At 41.1% G+C, this 24,381-nt stretch overlaps 1 protein-coding gene across 1 annotated transcript in view; it reads left to right on the top strand.

Moving 5' to 3' along the window:
• LOC124614022 (serine/threonine-protein kinase Genghis Khan) overlaps positions 1 to 24,381 on the top strand; it is a 349,615-nt gene that overhangs the window by 101,965 nt on the left and 223,269 nt on the right. Inside the window, exons 4-6 of the mRNA XM_047142836.1 lie at positions 4,655 to 4,926; positions 8,058 to 8,357; positions 21,630 to 21,773. Coding sequence (XP_046998792.1) covers positions 4,655 to 4,926; positions 8,058 to 8,357; positions 21,630 to 21,773 — 716 coding nt within the window. The remainder of the gene's footprint in view (positions 1 to 4,654; positions 4,927 to 8,057; positions 8,358 to 21,629; positions 21,774 to 24,381) is intronic.

Genomic DNA, 24,381 nt, shown 5'->3' on the forward strand with positions numbered 1-24,381 from the left:
TTGCTGTTTGGGCAGCAAAATACTGATGATGGCCAAAGTAGACAGGATATAAAATGTAGACTCGCAATGGCAAGGAAAGCATTTCTGAAGAAGAGAGATTAGTTAACGTCAAATGTAGATTTAAACGCTAGGAAGTCTATTCTGAAAGTATTTTTCTGGAGTGTAACTATGTACAGAAGTGAAACATGGATGCTAAAAAGTTTAGACAAGAAGAGAACAAAAGCTTTGAAATGTGGTGCTGCAGAAGAATTTTGAAGATTAGATGGGTTGTTCATGTTTATTGAGGAGGTACTGATGGAATTGGTGAGACAAGAAATTATTGGCACAACTTGATCAAAAGAAGGGATATTTGATAGCATACATTCTGAGACATCAACGGATCATGAATGTAGTACTGGAGGGAAGTGTGGTGGGTAAAAATTGTAGAGAAAGACCAAGAGATAAATACAGCAAGCAGATTCAGACGGATGTAGGTTGCGGTAGTTATTTGGAGATAAGAAGCTCTCATGGGATAGAGTAGTGTGGAGAGCTGCATCAAACCAATCTTAGGACTGAAAACAACAATACAACAACAACAACAACTAGTGTGCCCTCACACAAGTGGAGCATCACCTCTGACGAAAGAAAAGTTCTCAGTTCCTGAAGGGAAGACACAGAAATAGCAATTTTACCTGCTGACAGGGGAAACACCACTGTTCTTTAACTTGTAGCATCTTACTTTGGCAAGCTGAAGAATTTATCGCAGGACTCAGCATGTTATCATCCCTAGAGGCATCCAACGGATGAAGTAGAGCAGAAGACAGATCCAGTCACTTTCCTGAACAACTGAAAAATAACTCCAGAGTATAATTACCAGTTACACCATAACTCTGTGGCCTGCCTAAGATACATATGGAAGGGGTTCCATTTTGCCCCATTGTGAACAATAAAGTAGTCACAACATATAACCTACCAAAAGTGATGGTGCTGCTATGCGTAGTCCTGTGTCTCCCGTAGTAGCTAACCTTTTTATGAAGACTTCAAAGACTAAGGCTTCAGTTAGCGTTTTTGAAACCTAAATGTTTTTGGACAACACCTTTGTGTTATGGCTTTGCTTAACTCCCTCCATCCGAACATTTGCTTCACCATGGAAATGGAGAAAAATGGAGAACTCCCATTTTTAGGTGTCTTGGTGTGTTCCAGAAACCAACTCTCACTGACCTATATCTACAAGCCATGAGCTGCCATCACCTGCCCCAGTGCAGTTGAATATTAAGGACTCTCGTTCATAAGGCTAGAGTCAACTCAGATCCAGAGAGCTTATCAGCAGAGCTTAGCCATCTGTGCTCCGTTTTTGTCCAGAAAAAGTACTCTGTTAAGCAGTTTCGATATGCGTTTCAACAAGCATGCACTAAATCTCAAGAACAGCCAGAAGAAATGGATGCTTTTTCTACCTTGTATTGATAGTGTGTCCTTTAAGATCGACAGACTATTCAAGAAACCTTGAATAAAGTGTATCTTCTGCCCTCCAGTGTGAGTGCAAACAATCCAGGGTTCTGTTAAAGAAACCTAGATGTAAGGAACCTAGGGATTATGAAATCCTAACTAAGCCAGTGTGGAAATCATACATTGGCCATATGTGTCACTCTGTTAAAGATAGATGTGATAAATATAGTCATCACAGCAGATTAGGTCATCCAGAAAAGTCTGCTGTTGCTGAATACTGTCTTGACATGGGACATTGCATGAACTATGGAGAGACAAAGATCCTTTCACCCACCTTCATGTACTGGAACTACAAACTTAGAGAAGAAGTTGAAATCCATGTAAGTAACAACTTTATTAACAGATTTGGATTTCAACTCGGAAAGGCATGGGAGTCAGCACTGATGATACTAAGGCATCATCGACCACAGGGTAATAAATCCAGCAAGTCAACACAGATGGGCAATTGAATTCAGGACACTTAAACTGGGCAACAACATTGTGCCCGCACGGGTGCTGGGTCGCAACTTCCAGCTGTACTTTTCCCAAGTCGCGCTTAGAAAGACTGTGGCCCATTCCTCTGGCTAGGGCTCTGGATGTCCATGTCCTCTCTGATTGATCTATGATGAGATTATAGCCCCACCTCTTGGCACATGCAAGTTTGTAGTGAGCCATTGCTTATATTGACGAGCCACAGCAGCAACATGTCAGTAAGTACCTGAAGATGACGAGCAGCTGTCTCATTGAAATACTGTGTGGTGTTCACATTGTTATCTGTCATGGCTCTCATGACCTACTGAAGCAGTAATAACATAGTTCAAAACATTTAGTATCCAGAAATCTGTTGGTCATTATAGAAAATCTCAACTCGTAGAACAATATTTTGTGTTCACTGTTTAAAACTACTCTAAAAACTTTGAGAAGTTTCCGTACAAAGCTGGCATCATGACTGCAGGGTGATGTACTTGAAGATCTGAGTTTAGTTCTGCATACCAAGTTCAGTGAAGCATTAATTTGGGTTGACATATGTTTCACCTCTTATCACTTTTGATTTGGAAGTATTCAGTCATAGTAGTCTTAAAGCTATATTTTTCTTGTTCAGTAATTTCACTTTCTGTGTCATTGTCTTGCCACTTAATGTTCCATGTTACCTAAGCTAGTTAATTGGATGGAGCACCTAATCAACTGTGTTATATACCTGCATCAATGCATGTGTGCACTCTTTGCTTTCGACTTTTATTGAAAGTGGCAAATAACAACAGATACTTCAGCTTCTTTATGTGTCAGTTGTTACCTGCTAATACAATTTTGTTAGTTTTATTGATAAAGTAATTGCTAAAAGTGTGCCATCTCAGTACTAGATGACTTTGCTATCAGTCAACTACAATGGAAATATACTAGTTATTCATTTTCACTTTTCGAAACATTAGTTTTACTAGGAATATTTAGGGATCTTTCACATAAAGAAGCAGAGTGAAAGAAAAAAGAACATTCGAGAATTATACCTCTGTACTAGGCTGTATAAAAGTTGGTGTCAACTTTGTTATTGACAGTGTTTTGCAATGTTTGTGATTGTAGATGTACATTTGTCCTTTAATGCCTTTCTAAGTTTTCCTGGCCCACCTGGTTAATAGGAATCACAGATGTGATTTTTCTGCCTTTATTTTGCTGACGCAATGCTTAGAAAGCATTAAATACTTCTGGTATATTGTGTATTAATGCAGTGTAGTCCCTGGCATCAATTAGCAAACTCCTCTTATCATCTTAATGTGAGCACGTGCTGAAAAGTAATTCTCTGAATGTTTTCTATGAAAACTCGTAAAGCTTTGTAAATAAAACAAACATTATTAACATTTTACATCTTTATTCTTCATGTCTACATATTTTCAGCCCTCTGCCACTAGACGGCGCCAAATTGTACTGTGTTACATGTCAGTGTATAAAGTAACTATGTCGGTGTGTGAAAAACAGCATGCTGTAATCGATTTTCGAATTCAGAGAGTTCATCCACACATGGAGCTTCCTCTTCTGCAGCATGAGAATGCCAGACCACACACAAGTGCTGTGACATCTGCAACAATCCGACACCTTGGTTTCACTATCATTGATCATCCTCTGATTTTCATCTGTTTCCAAAACTTAAAGAAAACTTTTGAGGAACTTTGGTAGTGATGAAGCAGAGGTGAGGTTGCAGGTCCATCATTCACACAGTGTGGCCTCAGCAGCCAGAGACTGCTGTTTGTGTGTGTGTGTGTGTGTGGGCGCACGCGCGTGTTATTTTGTGTCCAACTAAGGCCGTGTTGGCTGCAAGCTCATTTCCTGACTGTTTTTGTTGTGCCTATCTGCAACTCAGCATCTCTGCTATATAGTGAGTAGCAACTATCCTTTTAAAATATTGTTTCGTTCCTTCCTGGATTTTCTGTGTTGGGAAACAAATATGTAGACAAGAAGAATAAAGATGAAGCATGTTAATAATATTTGTTTTATATAAACAAATTCAAGAGTTTTCACATAAAAAATTCTGAGGTATTATTTTTCAGCGCACTTCCATATTTTTCATTAGGAATGCTCAGTATGGGTCTTTAGTGATTATTCTTATTGGATGTGCTATTTTTTCTTCTTATGTCTTGGTAGGTCTCAGTACTTCATTCACTTTCAGAACATTCTGAATGTTGGCCTGTGTATTTATTACTTGATGTTGCACTTTAAACATCAGTTGTTCTTCTGGTAAGAGAAATATTGTCATTGTCAAACATATTTAATGCCTCAGAACAGAACATTCTCTAGATGCTTGTTGGATCTTTATCTCCTTCTACAACTTTTGTAATACTATCCAAATAGAACACTTCAATGGGACAATAAACTCTAATTTTCTCCTGTTTTTACATATTGTAGTGTGCAAGTATGTCTTTTAAGTCTTGAAGTACACCCTCCCTCTAAAAAATTAAACTGTCTATTACCATTGTGACTCAAACTACTATCAGATTTGGGACTGGAGGCTGAGATATTCTTTGAGAACTCTAGTCACAGCCTCAGAGTCATGGCCGTATCTTTACTGTCCTGGGTTATTACGTTTTCCTGTAATGGTGCTTTATATCTGACAAACCAGCTGACTGTTAATTTATATAACTTCATACATGTTTGAAAACTTGGTACCATAAATTATAAATCTGTTACTCCTTGATTTCAGTTAAACCTGTCGCAACAAATTTGAAGGCATTGCGCCTTTCACGTGATGATTTTGAGATTATTAAAGTAATTGGAAGAGGAGCCTTTGGAGAAGTTTGTGTTGTAAAAATGAAGGGTTCAGAGAAAGTGTTTGCAATGAAGATTTTGAATAAATGGGAGATGTTGAAAAGGGCAGAAACAGCCTGCTTCAAAGAAGAAAGGGATGTTCTGGTGTTTGGAGATAGAAGATGGATCACGAATCTTCATTATGCATTTCAAGATGAATCAAATTTAGTAAGTAGTTCTTTTATTCTAAATATAACAGACCATAAAATGTTATATTTTATGCATCTAAATTAATTGCAGAGAAGTAAATGGTAAACTTTTCATTGTAAACATTTTTGAATTAACAGTAGCTAACTGTCTTGTGCTGTATTTATAAACATAAACCATGTACATATTAAGCCATAATTATTTGGTAAGAATACTAATTCTGTTTCCTCTCCATATCTCCACCTGTATATGAAATAAACTAATATCACTACTTGCCTGCTATCAGATTCTTCAGATGTAATTTTGACAGTACATGCGAAACTTGTATTTCCAAAGTTTAAAAGTGATTGTAAGTAACAGATACAAGAGTTTCCCATGAAGTTACACCACTCCTTAACACTCAACCATTTCTTTCTGCGCATGCCATTCAAAAAAGCTGTAGGAATAAATAAAAATAGGAAGTCTAAGTTGGCAGAGTGCATTGATCTAAAAGAACAGTAAGTCAAAATAAATGTTTTTTCTACTTCTTTAGCTTGTCCTCTTATGTTTACCCCTCTTTAGTACCTCTTCTCACCATTTTTAATTTTGTCTTTGTAAGATTTATGGCAGAATATGGGAATCTTTGGTTTTAATCAGAAACTAGTAGAATATTAAACCCATCATTTTGAGAGAGGGTAAAATTAAGAATGTCATCTTGATGCACCCTCTGTTAATTTTCACAATGGAACTTTTTTTCTAGTGTAGCTTGGTGGTTCACAGTGATTTCATGCCATTCTACAGATCCAAAGGTCTGGGATTTGATCTCTGATCTGTAGGTTACAACAAGTCTGTAAGCTCTTGGCTCTACTTAATGATTATTTCTTCAGCCTCTTCCACTCTGCCTCTCTCCCTCATCTTGCCCTACATCCCTACCACTCTCTTTTTCTTCCACTTTCCCTTCCACCCACTTCCCACTCTCCTTTCCACACACTTCCCACCTTCCCTTCCTCCCACTGTCCACCCTCCCTTTCACTGTCCACCCTCCCTTTCACTGTCCGCCCTCCCTTCCACTGTCCACCCTCCCTTCCACTTTCCACCCTCCCTTCCACTGTCCACCCTCCCTTCCACTGTCCACCCTCCCTTCCACTGTCCACCCTCCCTTCCACTGTCCACCCTCCCTTCCACTGTCCACCCTCCCTTCCACTGTCCACCCTCCCTTCCTTCCACTTCCCACACTGCCTTTCGTCCTACTTCTTACCCTCCCTTCGTCCCACTGCCAAACTTCCCTTTGTCCCACTTCTTACCCTCCCTTCGTCCCACTGCCAAACTTCCCTTTGTCCCACTGTCTACCCTTCCTTCCTACCACACCCCACCCATCCTTCCTCCCACTGCCCTCCATTCCCTCCTCCCACTACCCTCCATCCCTTCCTCCCACTACCCTCCATCCCTTCCTCCCACTACCCTCCATCCCTTCCTACCACTACCCTCCATCCCTTCCTCCCACTACCTTCCATCCCTCCCACTACCTTCCATCCCTCCCACTGACCACCCTTCCTTCCTTCCACTTCCCACACTGCCTTCGCCCCACTGCTTACCCTCCCTTTGTCCCACTGCCTGGCCTCCCTTTGTCCCACTGCCAAAGCTCCCTTTGTCCCTCTGTGTACCCTTCCTTCCTACCACACCCCACCCATCCTTCCATCCACTTCCCTCCATCCATTTCTCCCACTGCCCTCCATCCCGTCCTCTCACTGCCCTGCATCCCGTCCTCTCACTGCCCTGCATCCCTTCCGCCCACTGCCCTGCATCTCTTCCACAAACTGCCCTCCATCCCTTTCGCCACTGCCCACCCTCCCTTCTTCCCACTGCCCGCCCTCCCTTCTTCCCACTGCCCGCCCTCCCTTCTTCCCACTGCCCGCCCTCCCTTCTTCCCACTGCCCGCCCTCCCTTCTTCCCACTGCCCACCCTCCCTTTTTCGCACTGCCCACCCTCCCTTTTTCGCACTGCCCACCCTCCCTTCTTCCCACTGCACTCCACCCCTTCTTCCCACTGCACTCCATCCCTTCCTCCCACCACCCTCCATCCCTTCCTCCAACTGCCCACCCTCCCTTTCTCCCACTGCCCATCCTGTCTTTCTCCTACTTCCCAACCTCTCTTCCTCCCACTCCCCACAGACCCTTCGTTCCTCTTCCTACCCTCCCTTCCTCCCACTCCCTGCTTTCCCTTTCTCCCACACCCCATCCTTTCTTCCTCCTGCTTCCCACACTCCCTTCCTCCTGCTTCCCACACTCCCTTCCTCCCACTGCCCACCCTCACTTTCTGCCACTCCTACCCATACACCTGTCATCTCCACCCTCCTATCCTCTTCTCTTCCTTTATTCTGTCCCATTCTCCCACAGTCTTACACCCTCTCCTTCACTCTCTCTTCGTCCTGCCCCCTTCCTTCCCCTGATAGCTCCCTTTCATTTCCTTCCAACCCCCTCTCAGTCAGGCAATTCTCCCCTCCCCACCTCTCCACCCCTCTCTCATATTTACCCTCCTCCCTCCCTGTTTTGGTGCTTTAAGCAGCTAGTTCCTTATTTATGTGCCTAATTTGTTTTTTATACACCCTTTCTGAAAGAACAGACACCATGCATACATATACTTGGTTCGCATAGCTGGGCCGTGGATACACCTTCTTCAGTGCATATGCACAAATACATCAGACATCCTGTGAGAATCTCATAGTAGTGAACATGGAGGAAATAGACAAGGACTGCGGGTAGGTGGCGCTCGATGGGAATGTGGATCGACCATGAAATGTGCTGCGATAGTCCGTGCAGTTGTGATAAGCCTGTGTCCCGGATGGTGCAGCGGTTAACCCACCTGTTTAATAAGCAGAAGATCCCGAGTTCAAATCCCAGTCTGGCACACATTAACACTCGTCACAGCTAATTGTGCATAATGTCCTGATGCAGCTGACAGCAGTGATCTCCCTTTACTTTAATTTACACAGTTTTTACTTAGGTTTGTTAACTGTCGTTAGAAGTACTTTGGTGTTTCAAAACATTTAATGATTGATTATAATGTTTCCCACTTGCATTATTAACAACCTCCACTTCAATAAAATAAGAATTTTTGTTTAACTTGTCTGTGATTATAAACATGTTGCTAATTATTTTACAATCTGGTTTCAGTACTTAGTAATGGATTATTACTGTGGTGGTGATCTGCTCACATTACTTAGTAAATTTGAGGACCGTTTGCCTGAAGACATGGCTAAGTTTTATATTGCAGAAATGGTTCTTGCCATAGGATCTATTCATGATCTAAGATATGTTCATCGAGATATAAAACCAGATAATGTTTTACTTGATGCTAATGGACACATTAGGTTAGCTGATTTTGGATCATGCTTAAAATTGTTTGAGGATGGAACAGTACAAAGCAATGTTGCTGTTGGAACTCCTGATTATATTTCACCAGAAATTCTTCGGGTAAGTTTGAATTTCTATAAAATTTTAATTACTTGTGAATATAAAGGCCTCGGTAGTCTTTTGCCATCTATAAAAAAAATTATCATTATGCTTCACAATATCTGTCACTGTTTGCCATGTTGTGGATGGAATAATGGGAGGTTGGTTCTGATTACGATACTCTTTGGCATATACTGCATGACACTGTTATACAGACGAAGGTAGGAAAGATTCAGTGGTGATGTTACAAATAATTGAGGTATGTGGAAGAAAGATGTTTTATCATCATGAATAATGAGAACAAAGAGATGCACATGTTATTAATTTTGTCTATGTAAGTCTGAAAGAATTAATGGATTTCACTTCTCTGAATGAACCATCATTCCACTGTACTTGTTAATCAGTTGAGCTTTTGACGGAGTCTGAAAAGTATTAAAAGAGAATAGGGGGTAAATTGCATTACAATGCTAGTCATTAAAATGGCAACATCAGGAAGAATAGTGAATAATTAAATTGTAACAGTTGTTCATATACAGTATAGTAAGAAGAATACATCATTAGATTTGTAGATTGAAATTTAATACACACAGCTGCCACCTCATGTGGTGACAGTGGCTCTAACCTGGCTGGCCATCATGGTGAACTAAGCTTAGATAATAATTATGGGTATGAAATTCCATGCTACTTCAGCTCTGTGCCCGAGTTTATCAATCATAGTGGGTGATGAATAGTGACACGGTAGTGTCTCAGCTACCCATAACCTTATGTTCTCAGTGAATGAGAGATTTAGAGAATTTTCTGGCCAGGGCAACAGCTGAACACATTCTTTGTCTAGGCAGGTCAGGACAATTCTGGCAGAATGTTGTCTTACATTTTATTGTTGAAATCTAATGTCAAAGAGACCTTGTATATAGGGCACATCCACAGGCCTTAACATACCATAGGAGATTGTATTATGTACTCAGTGGCATCTATACCGTCATGCAAAATGCTGGCCTGTATAATAATGATGAATGCAGTGGTGGCAATTTTGAGTCTCCTTGATGCCCCCACAAATGGTTACTTATATCATGATGGTGTATGCAGAACCACAACCCATCTAAAAAGACAACGTGGTGATCTCTGGTGTCCAGTGTTGCTGCTGGGTGCACTACCTTCTCTCTAGTGCCACGTCAAGGGACGCTGCAGTGATGGTCTCTGTGTTGTGACAGTCCATGGTGCTTCAGACGTCATTTCATTATCCATGTGGATACATATCTTTCTACAAAGAAACAAATTTTGAGACATAAGGTACAGTCCCTGGCTGTACAATCCTGCATGACTATGGAACAGTATATCTATCCTCTTGGGTAGCTAGCCACTGCACTCAATTCGGGAGACTACAATTCAGACCCGCATCCGGCCGGCCATCTTGATTTAGGTTTTTTCGATGATTTCCCTCAATCACTTCAGGCAAATGCTGGGATGGTTCCTTTGAAAGGGAACAGCTGATTTCCTTCCCCATCCTTCCCTGAAATGGGACTGATGACCTCGCTGTTTGGTCCCCTCCCCCCCTAAATCAACCAATCAACCAACCAACCAACCAACCAACCAACCAACCAACCAACCTCTCAAGTGCTAGCCATGTGGGACTATTGAGATTCTCATGGCACTGATTATGACCCTCTGTAACCCATCTGTTCGATATATGCATAACAGTTGTGGGATGCTGATGAACACAAGCATCTGTATTGCATAACGATAACCCACTATCTTGATAAGCCATGATCCAGCCCTGTCATGTTCTGACATGTATTGGTACACATTTCTGAAGCATAAAACAGTCTTATTGCAGACAAAAAATATTCAAATGTGATATTTGAATGAGAAACTTGCTACATAATCTTTCCTTATGTACAAGGTGTAGATGGCATTCCTCATACCGAGTTTGTCAGATTGTTCTAAACTACTAAATATTTCCGTATCCAAGCATGCAGCACACTTCCTGGCAGTATGACAACTGTTAAAAGCTGCCTTCATTGTGTTGTAGTTTTAATGGCCAGCCATATTTATATGAATGAACTTCATTTTGAAGTAGAAGGGGAATTGCAACAGTGGGCAAACAAATAGAAATTATTTTATTTGTCAGAGACATGCTGACATTGCAATAAACAGCTTTCTTTAAGCAGATGCTGCAAACAGGAACAGGCAGAAAAGAAAACAAGCACATCACTGAAAGAACATGATATAAGTATACGTTGCAATCAGGCACGGCAGATTTATTTTATTCCGTGAACTAGAAAAATAATAAATAAAATAAAATAAAACTTGGGTGTAGCATTGTTGATGCAAAAGGACTGAAGAGGTTAAAGTAACTGAGATAGATGACAGTTTATATGTTTTTTATGAAAACTTTATGTGAGCCAAAAGGCTTGCCCCAAAATATGGAGCAGAGGGAATGAGAAATATCTTCAGATGTATTGTCTGCCAAGAGTGAGTAGTTATATTATGTGTTGAAGAAAGGATTAGCAGTCAAGGGTGTGAAATGAAGCAGCAAAAGAATCATTGGAAAGAATAGTCTAATAACTGGTATATTCAAATCATTTCAGAATAAAAAGAGGGAATAAATAGAAGAAGAAAAAGTCAATGAAACGACAAATTTACACACACACACACACACACACACATACACACACACACACACACACAGAGAGAGAGAGAGAGAGAGAGAGAGAGAGAGATTGTAGAAAGCGGAGGAAGAAAGCATGTGGAAGAAACTAAGAAGTAAAGATGAAACAAATTGGTATAATTTAAGAAATACTGAATAACATCAACATCTTCATACGTACTCTACAAGCTACCATATGGTGTGTGGCAGAGGCTATCATGCACCACCAATAGTCATTTCCAAACCATTTCTACTCACAAATGGAGCTAGGGGACTGTCTATACACCTTCATACAATCCCTAATATCACTTTTTTTGTCTTTGTGGTTCTTACGATAAATGTATGTTGGCAGCAGCAGAATTGTTCTGCAGCCAGATACAACTGCCTGTTCTTCAAATTTTCTCAATAGTGTTTTGTGAAAGGAACATGGTCTTCCCTCTAGGGATTCCCATTTGAGTTCATGAAACATATTCACATGTTTATTGACTCTACTGGTAACCAAATTAGCAGCATGCCACTGAATTGCTTCAATGTCTTTCTTTAAACCAACCTAGGTATCCTGAAGACTTAAGCAGTACTGAAGAATGAGTTGCTTAAGTGTTCTGTGAGTAGTCTATTTTGTAGGTGAGCTACGCTCTCCTAAAACTCTCCCAATGAACCATAGTCGAACACTCACCTTCCCTATTACCATCCTTAAATGCTTGATCCATTTCATATTGCTATGTAGTGTTATGCCTAGGTATTTAATCAATGTGACTGTGTTAAGTAGCACACCACTAATATTGTATTTGAGCATTCCAGGATGGTTTTTCCTACTTATCTGCATTAATTTACATTTTTAAGGATTTAGGGTACCTTGCCAAACCTTAGACATCACTCAATGACAATACTTCCTCATACACTACAGCATCTTCAACAATCATTGCCACTTGCACAATCTGCATATCGCTTGTATATACTCAGTTGGTCATAACATTGCTCATGAATTGAAGGACGTTTAAAATCCTATTCTGGATACAATTTTAATCTCAAAAAGTATCATTAGAGTATACACTCCATTGTGGTGTGAAAGATTCAGTATAGATCTATCAAGATATACCCTTATGAGAAAGCCTTTGTAGTTTATATGACTGCTCTCTTATCTGTTTTTAAGTGTAACTTTTCATAGTAAAATTGTTCTGCCTGAAACGTGGCTGTGTGTGTCCCAAAAACAGGCCTTGTACATCCCAAACACACACTCATCATCTCGTACACATGTTCATGATCTGAGTACTGCTGCAAACTCTTTTTTCTTGGGCCCTGGTTGGAGATATGAGTTGAATCACAGAATGGTAATAAAAATATTAGTGTTACCATAGAAAAAAATCTGAAGACGGACATGAAATTATGTTGACATAATGTTTACTTTAAATTGCCAATGAATGAGAAGATTTTGGGAAGGCAATAAAAAGGGGAAAAATTGCATATAATTTTGAAACAGAAACTGAAAGGGCTAAAAAAGAGACTACAACTTCTGAAGACAAGGATGCCAAGAGTAAGAATGAAACGGATAGAAAAATTAAGTATATTATCTGATCATGGTGAAAGGAGATAAAAAGAAATAAATACTAGGACATAAAGACAAATATGATAATGAAAATTTACTGGAAGACAAACAAAGGAAATGTAAAAGATACCAGAAGAAGACAGTAAATAAGCACATATACACAGGGAAAATGTCACTGGACAGGCATAAATAACCTATGAAACAGGAAAACCGGAGTTTGGCTGCTTACTTACCAAACTCTGAAATAAGAACAAATGGAATTTGGTCGACACCCTCCCTCCCTTTTTTTACACACACACGCGCACGCACGCATGCGCGCGCGCACACACACACACACACACACACACACACACACACACACACAAATTAAAAATATGATTGAATCTCTGCCCTATGTACTTTTTAAAACTACTTTTTCTTTGTGTAAAAGAAGTAGTTACAGATACAGGGGGCTGAAGGAACGGGAAAGTAATTCAAAAACTGTTGAGTAGGGGATATACAAAATGGTTGCAGAATTAAAGTTGAATTTAAATTTCGGATGAACTCATAAATAAATTTGTTGTAGCCTTCTTAGGATAACATAATTCTGAGTTTTCATACTCATTGAGGGACATAATATGGAATTATTTTAGTTTCAGTTAATAGTTTGTACCAGAAACTGCTCTATCTAAAATTAATACCAAAAAAATTTAATAAATTATGTCTTAAATAAGCAAACACTTTTTCAAAATATATTTTAGGTAAATGGCAACGTTAACTTAAAGTAATTTCCGTTCCATTGCAGGTCATGCTTCTACAGCTTCTATTTCTCCACTTTCACCTGTTGTGTTATTGTCATGTTTGCTGCTTTGCAACATTTTCTTAATTTCATTAATTTCGTCTTTTTCTTGTCAATACCTGTTTTCCTATACTTTTTTCTCTCTGATTATTTTTTTAAAAGTATGTCTTATTTTACCATTGACTTTTGCTTGCATCCCACAGTTTCTTTCCGACTCCCTGCCGCCGTTGGATAAGCAGCTGCAGCAGCAAGTCGTATACTCCTAGCTCACTCATTTGTTACATAGTTTAATTCTTAATTTCTTTGCGTGTTTTTGGTACTTGCATTGTTTAATTCATAAATTTTGGGCGTATTATAGTATTTGAGAGTTGTAGCATCGCGCTTTAGTACCTGAATAGTGTAAATTCGCGTAGTTGTCTGTCTTCTGTTCTTGTTTTGAACGGCCATTGTCGGTTGGTCACAGCCAGTGTGCTCCCTGCTGCCGTTGGATAAGCAGCTGCAGCAGCAAGTCGTATACTCCTAGCTCACTCATTTGTTACATAGTTTAATTCTTAATTTCTTTGCGTGTTTTTGGTACTTGCATTGTTTAATTCATAAATTTTGGGCGTATTATAGTATTTGAGAGTTGTAGCATCGCGCTTTAGTACCTGAGTAGTGTAAATTCGCGTAGTTGTCTGTCTTCTGTTCTTGTTTTGAACGGCCATTGTCGGTTGGTCACAGCCAGTGTGCTCCCTGCCGCCGTTGGATAAGCAGCTCACTCATTTGTTACATAGTTTAATTCTTAATATCTTTGCGTGTTTCTGGTACTTGCATTGTTTAATTCATAAATTTTGGGCGTATTATAGTATTTGAGAGTTGTAGCATCGCGTTTTAGTACCTGAATAGTGTAAAATCGCGCAGTCTCCTTCCGCCGCCGAGCAGTGTGTGAGCAGTGCGCAAGTAGCAGCATTACTGCATTTACTAGGCAATCTTGCATTTTAATAACTGTTTAAATTTTGTGTCGATTTGTTTGCGCTCTCTGTAGATTAGTTCAGACGTTCTTTGCACAACAGTTTTTAGCATGGATAGGGACTGCAACTGCTGTGTTCGGATGCAGGCTGAGTTGGCATCCCTTCGCGCCCAGCTTCAGGCAGTGTTGGCTTCGGTCACACTTCTTGAGGCTGTTGCCAATGGGCATCACTGTGGGGGTCCGGATGGGGGTTTGTCAGGGACGGCCAGCTCGTCCCACGCATCCCCCGATCTGACTACGACTGTGGTTGCCCGGGATACTGCCCGCATTGAGGCTGATCCCTCACCTGTGGTAGAGTGGGAGGTCATCTCAAGGTGTGGCAGGGGGCGAAAGACATTCCGGAGGGCTGAACGGAAGGCCTCTCCAGTTTGTCTGACGAACCGGTTTCAGGCTCTGTCTCAGGCTGATACTGATCTTCGGCCTGACATGGCTGCTTGTCCTGTTCCAGAGGTTGCCCCTCAGTCTGCAAGATCCGGGCGGTCGCAGAGGGTGGGCTTACTGGTAGTTGGGAGCTCCAATGTCAGGTGCGTAATGGGGCCCCTTAGAGATATGGCAGCATGAGAGGGGAAGAAAACCAATGTGCACTCCGTGTGCATACCGGGGGGAGTCATTCCAGATGTGGAAAGGGTCGTTCCGGATGCCATGAAGGGTACAGAGTGCACCCATCTGCAGGTGGTCGCTCATGTCAGCACCAATGATGTGTGTCGCTATGGATCGGAGGAAATCCTCTCTGGCTTCCGGTGGCTATCTGATTTGGTGAAGACTGCCAGTCTCGCTAGCGGGATGAAAGCAGAGCTCACCATCTGCAGCATCGTCGACAGGACTGACTGGGGACCTTTGATACAGAGCCGAGTGGAGGGTCTGAATCAGAGGCTGAGACGGTTCTACGACCGTGTGGGCTGCAGATTCCTCGACTTGCGCCATAGGGTGGTGGGGTTTCGGGTTCTGCTGGATAGGCCAGGAGTCCACTACAAGCAACAAGCAGCTACACGGGTAGCAGGGGTTGTGTGGCGTGGGCTGGGCGGTTTTTTAGGTTAGGTGGCCTTGGCCAAGTACAGAAAGGGCAACAGCCTCAACGGGTGCGGGGCAAAGTCAGGACATGCGGGGACCAAGCAGCAATCGGTATTGTAATTGTAAACTGTCGAAGCCGCATTGTTAAAGTACCGGAACGTCAAGCGCTGATAGAAAGCACCGAAGCTGAAATCGTTATAGGTATAGAAAGCTGGCTGAAGCCAGAGGTAAATTCTGCCGAAATTTTTACAAAGGTATAGACAGTGTTTAGATAGGATAGATTGCATGCAACCGGTGGTGGAGTGTTTGTCGCTGTTAGTAGTAGTTTATCCTGTAGTGAAGTAAAAGTGGATAGTTCCTGTGAATTATTATGGGTGGAGGTTACACTCAACAACCGAGCTAGGTTAATAGTTGGCTCCTTTTGCCGACCTCCCGACTCAGCAGCATTAGTGGCAGAACAACTGAGAGAAAATTTGGAATACATTTCACATAAATTTTCTCAGCATGTTATAGTCTTAGGTGGAGATTTCAATTTACCAGATATAGACTGGGACACTCAGATGTTTAGGACGGGTGGTAGGGACAGAGCATCGAGTGACATTATACTGAGTGCACTATCCAAAAATTACCTCAAGCAATTAAACAGAGAACCGACTCGTGGAGATAAAATCTTGGACCTACTGATAACAAACAGACCCGAACTTTTCGACTCTGTATGTGCAGAACAGGGAATCAGTGATCATAGGGCCGTTGCAGCATCCCTGAATATGGAAGTTAATAGGAATATAAAAAAAGGGAGGAAGGTTTATCTGTTTAGCAAGAGTAATAGAAGGCAGATTTCAGACTACCTAACAGATCAAAACGAAAATTTCTGTTCCGACACTGACAATGTTGAGTGTTTATGGAAAAAGTTCAAGGCAATCGTAAAATGCGTTTTAGACAGGTACGTGCTGAGTAAAACTGTGAGAGATGGGAAAAACCCACCGTGGTACAACAACAAAGTTAGGAAACTACTGCGAAAGCAAAGAGAGCTTCACTCCATGTTTAAACGCAGCCAAAACCTCTCAGACAAACAGAAGCTAAACGATGTCAAAGTTAGTGTAAGGAGGGCTATGCGTGAAGCGTTCAGTGAATTCGAAAGTAAAATTCTATGTACCGACTTGACAGAAAATCCTCGGAAGTTCTGGTCTTACGTTAAATCAGTAAGTGGCTCGAAATAGCATATCCAGACACTCCAGGATGATGATGGCATTGAAACAGAGGATGACACGCGTAAAGCTGAAATACGAAACACCTTTTTCCAAAGCTGTTTCACAGAGGAAGACCGCACTGCAGTTCCTTCACTAAATCCTCGCACGAACGAAAAAATGGCTGACATCGAAATAAGTGTCCAAGGAATAGAAAAGCAACTGGAATCACTCAATAGAGGAAAGTCCACTGGACCTGACGGGATACCAATTCGATTCTACACAGAGTACGCAAAAGAACTTGCCCCCCTTCTAACAGCCATGTACCGCAAGTCTCTAGAGGAACAGAGGGTTCCAAATGATTGGAAAAGAACACAGGTAGTCCCAGTCTTCAAGAAGGGTCGTCGAGCAGATGCGCAAAACTATAGACCTATATCTCTGACGTCGATCTGTTGTAGAATTTTAGAACATGTTTTTTGCTCGAGTATCATGTCGTTTTTGGAAACCCAGAATCTACTATGTAGGAATCAACATGGATTCCAGAAACAGCGATCGTGTGAGACCCAACTCGCTTTATTTGTTCATGAGACCCAGAAAATATTAGGTACAGGCTCCCAGGTAGATGCTATTTTTCTTGACTTCCGGAAGGCGTTCGATACAGTTCCGCACTGTCGCCTGATAAACAAAGTAAGAGCCTACGGAATATCAGACCAGCTGTGTGGCTGGATTGAAGAGTTTTTAGCAAACAGAACACAGCATGTTGTTATCAATGGAGAGACGTCTATAGACGTTAAAGTAACCTCTGGTGTGCCACAGGGGAGTGTTATGGGACCATTGCTTTTCACAATATATATAAATGACCTAGTAGATAGTGTCGGAAGTTCCATGCGGCTTTTCGCGGATGATGCTGTAGTATACAGAGAAGTTGCAGCATTAGAAAATTGTAGCAAAATGCAGGAACATCTGCAGCGGATAGGCACTTGGTGCAGGGAGTGACAACTGACCCTTAACATAGACAAATGTAATGTATTGCGAATACATAGAAAGAAGGATCCTTTTTTGTATGATTATATGCTAGCGGAACAAACACTGGTAGCAGTTACTTCTGTAAAATATCTGGGAGTATGCGTGCAGAACGATTTGAAGTGGAATGGTCATATAAAATTAATTGTTGGTAAGGTGGGTACCAGGTTGAGATTCATTGGGAGAGTCCTAAGAAAATGTAGTCCATCAACAAAGGAGGTAGCTTACAAAACACTCGTTCGACCTACACTTGAGTATTGCTCATCAGTGTGGGATCCGTACCAGATCGAGTTGACGGAGGAGATAGAGAAGATCCAAAGAAGAGCGGCGCGTTTCGTCACAGGGTTATTTGGTAACCGTGATAGCGTTACGGAGATGTTTAACAAACTCAAGTGGCAGACTCTGCAAGAGAGGAGCTCTCTCTGCATCGCGGTGTAGCTTGCTCGCCAGGTTTCGAGTGGGTGTGTTTCTGGATGAGGTATCGAATATATTGCTTCCCCCTAATTATACCTCCCGAGGAGATCACGAATGTAAAATTAGAGAGATTCGAGTGCGCACGGAGGCTTTCAGACAGTCGTTCTTCCCGCAAACCATATGCGACTGGAACAGGAAAGGGAGGTAATGACAGTGGCATGTAAAGTGCCCTCCGTCACACACTGTTGGGTGGCTTGCGGAGTATAAATGTAGATGTAGATGTAGATGTAGACTTCTTTCTGATATGTTTGGCTTCTGAGTTGCTACAGTTTTTTGTTGATACTTTAGAATATGAAAGTTGACTTTGCAGTGCTTAAAATTTCATTGACCTCAGTTTCTACTCGTATTTTCATTTATCTACCTATACCTTAGTCTCTAACCTTTCCTCATGACTTTTTTAACTCACAAGATACTAGTAATTTCAGAAGCTAGAGGTTCAGAGTGTATTTTATTTAATGGTTCTATTAGTTCTGCTGTTGTGGTTTTCAGCAGTTGAAAATGTGTGTTCATGTTCTGCCTTACTTATTGTTATTCTTCATAAGTTTATATCCTCATGCTCTGTATTGCACTACAATGAAGGAGTGCCCTCTAATGCACAAAACAAGGAGGAGGGGGGGGTTGGAGGCTTCTAAGTTTATATTATTCTTTCATTCTGCACAAGTAACTGCTTCATGCTCGTATTTATGTACTCTACCTCTGCATCTACCCACATACTTACAAGTCACCTTATGGTGCATGGCAGAGGGTACTTTGTAACAGTACAAGTAATTTCCTTACAGTACAAGTAATTTCCTTTCCTGGTCTACCTGCAAATGGAGAAATGGAAGGGGGGGTGGGGGGGGGGGGGGGGTGGAGGAGGATATGACTGCCTGTATGCCTCCTTACATTATGAGACCTACTTTCTCTTATCTTTCTTTGCAGTCCTTATGTGAAATGTATTTTGGTGGTAGTTAAATTCTTCAGCAGGCAGTTGCAAATGCTGGTGCTCTAAATTTCCTCAATAGTGATTCATGAAAAGAGCATCATCTCTCTTCCAGGATTCCCATTTGAGTTCGCAAAGCGTCTCTGTAATACTTGCATGTTGATCAAACCTACAAATAACAAAGCTAGCAGAACACCTCTGAATTTCTTCAATGTTTTCCTTTAACCTGACCCAATGGGAATCTCAAACAAGACAAGTACTCAAGGACGGGTCACATCAGTGTTCTATATGCATTGTCATTTATAGATGAGCTTATCCTTTCTAAAATTCCCCTATTAAACCAGACTCTACCATTCACCTTTTGTACTACCGGTACTGTCCTGATGCGTACATTCCAGCAGAATAGCACTAACACTGTATCCAATCATTATATGATGGTTTTTCCAGCTCATCTAGACTAATGTACCTTTTTTTTCCATTTAGAATGAGCTGGCAATCATCACACCAAATAGAAGCACTGTCTAAGTCATCCAGTATCCATCGACAGTCACTCAGTGACAACACTTTCTGATATATGACAGCATGATCAGTAAACAGTGATAGATTCCTGCTCACCCTATTTCTCAGATTATTTACAGGGGGTGTTCAGTACATAATGCAACACATTTTTTTGTCGGCCAGTTTCGGTTGAAGAAATGCAAAATTTGCTGTGGAGAATTGTAGAGTATTCCTGCTTCAGCCCTTATAATTTCATGAAGTTCTAGTAGGTGATGGTACTATATGTGGCTTTCAAAATGGTGTCTATAGTAGAGCTGCATTCCAAGCAGAGAGATGTCATTGAGTTTCTTTTGGTGCAAAACCAGAACATCACATGTATTAATAAGTGCATGCAGAATGCCTATGCAGATCTGGTAGTGAACAAAAGCAATGTGAGTCACAAAACTTCATTGGACTGGTCTTCCCCATCGATCCTATATCCCAGATCTCGCACCTTCAAACTTCTGTCAGTTTGACCCGATGAAGTATGCGTGGGAAGCAGTACTTGGTTATTGATGCAGTAAGATGTTGGCTGCAGTGTTGACCAGTATAGTGATACCACACAGCCACATAGGCTCTTCCAATAAGATGGCATAGGGCTGTTGCATGGAATAGAGATTATGTTGAAAACTAGGGTTATGTAGCCAAAAAAATGAGGAATAATATGGTGCATTAGAATCCTGAATAAAACCATCCTGCTTTAAGGGGGGAAAAGGAAAAAGTGTTGCGTTACTTATTGAGTGTCCCTCGTATGTACATAGAGAACAAGAGAGGTCCTGTCACACTCTTAGGGAGCACTCTTAACATTACTCTTGTATCTGATGAACACTCGTCATTGAGGACAACATATTGGGTTCTGTTACTTAAGAGGTCTTCAAAACTCTCTTATATCTGGGCATTTATTATATATCCTCGAATCCTTGTTAACAGTCTGCTGTGGGGCGCCCTGGGCAACACTTTCTGGAAATCTTTGACTGTCAAATCTGCCTGTACCCCTTCAGCTGTGGTTCACAAGATATCAGGAGGAAATGGCAAACTGAGTTTTGCAAGGGCAATGTTTCTATAATCCTTGCTGATTCATGGACAGAAGCTTTTCTGTCTCAAGGAAATTTATTATATTTGGACTTAGAACATGTTCAAGAATTTTGCAGCAAATCAGTGTTAAGGATACTGGTCTGTAATTTTGTGGGTCTGTTCTTTTACCCTTCTTATGCACAGGAGTCACAGCCAACAGCCGTGCTGTAGTGGTAACACCGGTTCCCGTTAGATCACAGAATTTAAGCGCTGTCGGGCTGGGCTAGCACTTGGATGGGTGACCATCCACTTTGCCAAGCGCTGCTGGCAAACGGGGTGTACTCAGCCCTTGTGAGGCAAACCGAGTAGCTGCTTGATTGAGAAGTTGCGGCTCTGGTCTCGGAAACTGACATACGGCTGAGAGAGTGGTGTGCTGACCACATGCCCCTCCATATCCGCATCCAGTGATGCCTGTGGACTGAGGATGACATGGCGGCCGGTCGGTACCATTGGGCCTCCGTGGCCTGTTCGGGCAGAGTTTAGTTTATATAAAAGAATCACTTGCACTTTTCTTACAGTTGCTTGGGGCTGTGTGTTGGCGAGACATTCACGGAAAATGTAACCTAAGTAAGGGGCCATTGCTGTAGAGTACTCTTTGTAAACCTGAACTGGGATTCCATCCGGACCTTTTGACTTACTTGTTTTCAGCTTTTGTCTATGCCAGTGATACCTATTACTATCTCCTCCACATAGAAGTCTGTGCGACCATCAAACAGTTATCTGCCTGTATGATCCCCCTGCTTGATTGATTTCTGAAATGCGAAATTTAAAACTTTAGATTTCTTTTTGTTGTCTTCCGTCGTCATGCCAAACTGGTTGAAGAGTCACAGAATAGATGGCTTTGACCCACTCTGTGATTTTACATAGGACCAGAATATTCTCAGTTTTTCAGTAAAATCTTTCACTGAAGTATGACAATAGAATTTCAGACTGTTACTTTTTACTGGAAGATGTAATGGGGTCTGCTGACTAGATTTTTGTGTTGAATGTATTGAAGTGTGATAATTGCATTGGGTTATAAATGTTGTCCGTTGAAAGGATGTAAGAAATTAATGATAATACAAAATTTGATGATGTTATTACAGGCTATGGAAGATGGACAGGGAAGGTATGGTCCTGAATGTGATTGGTGGTCGCTTGGTGTTTGTATGTATGAAATGTTGTATGGTGAGACCCCATTTTATGCGGAATCACTTGTGGAGACGTATGGGAAGATAATGAATCATAAGGTAAGAATTTTTTCACTCAAATGATGATGCCTGGATTTCTTATTATTGTACTTTAAGATTAATAACATGGTAACATGATAAGTTTAATTACTTTGTATATACAGTGACACCCATATTTTACATTTTCATGCTGTCCGGATGTAAAAAACACAAAACTGAGGAAAATGTTAAAACCCCCCAAAATGCAAGCACACACACATGTAATTGGCATATACGACTAAAAATTTTCAATCTTCGCCAATACTTTGTACAAAATCTGTCTAAATGAAGGAAATTAAATGTACAATACAATGTTTATACAATAATTGTGGTAATGAATTTCATTAGTTCTTAGCGAATCTCATAGATACGTAACAGCAAGTAAAATCTTATCAAACAATTGAAATTGATATCTGGGTACAAGGTAATCCAGCTATTTTCCAACATGCTACAACCACAAATTATATGTTCAAAACACACATTTTTGAGAGATCATCCTTTTTGCTCACACAAAAAAAAGCAAAAACTTATGAATGTGTTGAATTAAATCAAAAACATCACAACAGCTAAGTGGTTAAACCGTAAGCATAAATGTTGACATCTGCTTAATGACAAACTTTATCACCATTGCTGTTATTGTTTAATGCTTTTCTTACGAGCTGCACCTCATATGCTCACCACTGTTAAAGTGTTATTTTAGGCTTGATGTGAGAAACAGTGACATAAAAAAATGAGTTTACTTCCCCAATTGATGTTACAAGCTTATTAGAAATCAGCTCAGTGATTTTATGTACAGTGTGGGAAATGTAAATTGGAAAGGAAGTTTAGGTGCTACAGTTTCACTTCATACCCCCTAACAGTGCTGCCAGTCTTTACGATCTACAGTGTGTGGTGCAAATTTTATACATGAGTAGTGTATGTAGTTGTTGCAATTGTATTGTGTCAGATTTGGACACGAAATTCTTTCAAATGTGCTATCATGTTCTTTTTCCATGTGACAATTCCATCATAGCACACCATCTGCACGAAAAGTATGTTTTCAGCACTTTACAAAATGCTTTCACCCCTACCTGCACTCCTGTTGTTGAAGGCCCACTCCTCCTCTCCACACATTCAGAAGATGAGCTCATTTCATGTGTGTTAGTGTGGTGTGGTGGCTGCGCTGGCTATTGGGTGACTTAACAAGCTGCCAACCAATAAGAGTTCACCAGCCAGAAATGGGCTTCATCTCCTTGATTATGACCAAGCATATTCTTTGAGACTCAATGTCTGAATTTAAAGGGTTGACAATTGATATTGTTGCTGAATACAGAACATCAGAAATACATGCATAAAGATGAGATTGAGTTATAAGTGGCATAAGAAAAGGTGGTGGCTGGGCCCCTTTGCCACGTGTTGGCTTGGTCCGGAACACTTCGCATCAACTGTCTTGTTTTTCCATTATCATTGCAACCTAGCAGTAGTTGAATCATAATTGCACAGTGAAGCTAAATGCTGCAAGTTGTGATAGCAACACTGATCATGGATTACATAAGCACTTCTTCTCTCATGTCTCCCTCTCCACAATGGCTTAAAATATTCCCTTAACTCTATCACCAACTGTGGTGCAAACTGTCTGTCTTTTGTGCCACTTACACCTCGTTCAGTCACATCATATGTCAATAGGAAGAAAATATGATAACGTCACGCGAGATGTCAAGAACGAACTTAGAATCGAGGTAAACTTTACTAGGAAGAAATGTAAAATTGGGGAATTTTTAGCAGTGATCTTATGGGTTTTTCACAGGGGCTAAAAATTTATAGTGTAGAATAACAAAAAATATAAAACTGGAGAACGTAAAATTGAAGTTCCACTGTGTGGAGCACAGTATTCTTAATATTAGAATCTCTTTACATAAAACCTTATTAAATATGAGCTAAAATCAGACATAACTGCCAAGATTGGCCCTTAAATAGAGGAACATTGAAGAAGATGATGAGAGACTAACAGATTCGACATAGAGACTCTGGTTTTGGTTGTGATTAAGGAATCAACTCCCTCCTGCCCCTTGATCATCCACATCCACGGCTCTTTCATGTGTATGTACCTGGCGAGCTTAGCGCCCTGAGCTGTCACTTTTTTTTTTTTTCTTCTTCTTCTTTAGATTTTGAATTGAGGTCCCCCCCACCCCCCCCACTCCCCTCTTTTTAAGGATCTCCTAAGCATTCTCAGTATATGGACAACCACTCCTGCGAAAAAGCTAATCCAATACCTAAACTTATGTGCAGTCATCATGTGCTCTCTCGATCATAGGATCATAGCCCTCTGACGAAACTGGTCTCTCACAGTTTGATGCCCAATCAGTAACCTCTCCTTGTAAGCCAAAGAATGGGAGACAATCCATTTGGGGGCACCAGGGCCCTGAACACTGGCCACAAACCAGGTGAATGTTGCTGCGGCCGGTTAGTGTCCATGAGGAAAATACTCAACCAGAGTAGGTGGATACACCACAAATAAAAAGAATTAAACATACACCAGGTGATGGTCACCTAAAACCAACTGCCTTAGTGACTGGAAGCAATTTATAACTCCTCAGCCTTCCTTCCCATACATAGCCATGCTTTAGAACAAGGGGCAGACTATGAAACA

The sequence above is a fragment of the Schistocerca americana genome, chromosome 4 (genome assembly GCF_021461395.2).
Source record: "Schistocerca americana isolate TAMUIC-IGC-003095 chromosome 4, iqSchAmer2.1, whole genome shotgun sequence".
Classification (NCBI taxonomy): Eukaryota; Metazoa; Arthropoda; class Insecta; order Orthoptera; family Acrididae; genus Schistocerca; species Schistocerca americana.